At 48.0% G+C, this 2,500-nt stretch overlaps 1 protein-coding gene across 1 annotated transcript in view; it reads left to right on the plus strand.

The window, feature by feature from the left end:
* The window catches only part of LOC143123966 (1-phosphatidylinositol 4,5-bisphosphate phosphodiesterase epsilon-1-like), a 39,878-nt gene that overhangs the window by 9,895 nt on the left and 27,483 nt on the right, over positions 1-2,500 (plus strand). The window contains exon 5 of the mRNA XM_076285225.1: positions 2,210-2,500. This exon is cut by the window's right edge and continues 20 nt beyond it. Coding sequence (XP_076141340.1) covers positions 2,210-2,500 — 291 coding nt within the window. The remainder of the gene's footprint in view (positions 1-2,209) is intronic.

Here is a 2,500-nt window from a genome sequence, read left to right on the forward strand (position 1 = left end):
TCGCTTAGTTTAGAGTTGCTTTCCCCTAAAAGGTACACTGCTCCCAGTGTTTGTCTTAGAAAGGTTTAATGTTTTGTTTTTGCCAAATGGTACAGTGTTTTCTCTCTCTCTCTCTCTCTCTCTCTCTCTCTCTCTCTCTCTCTCTCTCTCTCTCTTTCTCTTTCTCTCTCATCATGACATACTAAAGAGAATATGTAAGTTAGCCGCCTGTCTGCAGGAGTCATGTCTTAAATGATGCAAATTAGGTTTTCATGTTGTGTATTGCTTTGGGTTTGTTTCTCCTTTTGGTCAACGCCACAGCCAAACATGGCTCATATTCCAAAGAGGGTTTGTGTCATGTTTTTTCCCCACTCTGACAAGCTCACGCACTGCTCTCTGCAGGAGGGAAAATAATGACTTGGGGGTGGAGGTGGGGGTCGGGGTGTGGGTCTCTCTTCTCTGTGAATCGATGGGAAGGCATTCAGACAGCAGCAGCCAGGGACACATCTAATCAGCAGAGGCTCTACTGCCACCACCTCGGCTGTCTAGCAGGTCTGTGGAGCCTCCCACTCCACAAAGGACGGGTCAGACACAGAGAAAACCCAGAAAGCAGAACAGACCTAGACGTGTGTCCCGCGATTGCTGGGGTGTTTTTTGTGTGGAAGCGGGGTGGGAGGGGATGCGGGGGGCGTTGTAGGTGGTCTTGTGTATCCAGGCCACAGCATGGGGCAGTGCCTGAGACATTTGTGTATCCAGGCCACAGCATGGGGCAGTGCCTGAGACATTTGTGTATCCAGGCCACAGCATGGGGCAGTGCCTGAGACATTTGTCTCTTGACGCAACTGCTTTTTTTGTCTCATGAGTCAGTTTTGTGTCTGTAGTCACCATCATCACCCAGATTAGCGATTCTGATTACAGTTTTGTGTGTGTCGTCACCATCATCACCCAGATTAGCGATTCTGATTACAGTTTTGTGTGTGTCGTCACCATCATCACCCAGATTAGCGATTCTGATTACAGTTTTGTGTCTGTCGTCACCATCATCACCCAGATTAGCGATTCTGATTACAGTTTTGTGTCTGTAGTCACCATCATCACCCAGATTAGCGATTCTGATTACAGTTTTGTGTCTGTCGTCACCATCATCACCCAGATTAGCGATTCTGATTACAGTTTTGTGTCTGTAGTCACCATCATCACCCAGATTAGCGATTCTGATTACAGTTTTGTGTCTGTAGTCACCATCATCACCCAGATTAGCGATTCTGATTACAGTTTTGTGTCTGTAGTCACCATCATCACCCAGATTAGCGATTCTGATTACAGTTTTGTGTGTGTCGTCACCATCATCACCCAGATTAGCGATTCTGATTACAGTTTTGTGTGTGTCGTCACCATCATCACCCAGATTAGCGATTCTGATTACAGTTTTGTGTCTGTAGTCACCATCATCACCCAGATTAGCGATTCTGATTACAGTTTTGTGTCTGTCGTCACCATCATCACCCAGATTAGCGATTCTGATTACAGTTTTGTGTGTGTCGTCACCATCATCACCCAGATTAGCGATTCTGATTACAGTTTTGTGTGTGTCGTCACCATCATCACCCAGAATAGAGATTCTGATTCTGATTCTGATTCCAGTGTTGTTTTCGGTTTGACCTCCTTGTTTGTTTCTGCGTCATCTTCCTAGTTCACTGTCATTCAGGACTTCCACCGAACCAAAACGTGCTCAGTAAGTCTCTTCCACAGGCACAGGTGCCCACAAACACACACACACACACACACACACACACACACACACACACACACACACACACACACACACACACACACACACACACACACACACACACACACACAGGAACCCAATCAGTGGGTTTGGTGATGCATGATGTTTTGTCCAAGCAGATTTGGCCATGGTGGTGTTGTGTTGTGTTGTGGTGTTTGTGGTGGTGTTTTCTTCTGTTTGAGAGGGAGCTCTCTTGTGCTATGTGTGTCTTTGTGGTTGAGTTAGATATTGTGCCTGAGTCTGTTTGTGAATGCCAAGCATGTGAATGCCCTCCCCCTGTTGATTAATCAGTTTAACATAAGTTTGTCCAGAGGATGATAGCTTGAAAAGATTTGTTTATTTTAGCACCGTGACTCAACTATAACTCGATATCACCATAGACACACATTGTATTCTGTAGCTGCCATTGCTTACCCATACTTGGTCCTGATTGGCCAGGTTTACCGTGGGCGACCTCTCCGACTCCGAGACTGACCTATCAGATCAGTCCAAGGTGGAGCCGGACTTCCAGGGCGTGGAGGAGACCCAGAGGGCTTTCGGACACGGCACGGAGCTCGTCCCCTGGTACGCGCTGTCCATCCGGGCCGACGTGCACCAGTTCCTGCTGCAGGGTGCCACGGTCATCCACCACGAGCAGGACACCCACCAGACCGCCCGCTGCCTGCTCAAACTGCAGCCCGACAACTGCTTCCTCACCTGGGCCAAGATTCACAGCGGCTGCCCCTCCAA

Source organism: Alosa pseudoharengus, unplaced genomic scaffold (genome assembly GCF_046254945.1).
Source record: "Alosa pseudoharengus isolate Yale_2024_CS ecotype anadromous, Long Island Sound unplaced genomic scaffold, YU_APseudo_1.1 YU_APseudo_1.1_scf_15, whole genome shotgun sequence".
Lineage (NCBI taxonomy): Eukaryota > Metazoa > Chordata > Actinopteri > Clupeiformes > Clupeidae > Alosa > Alosa pseudoharengus.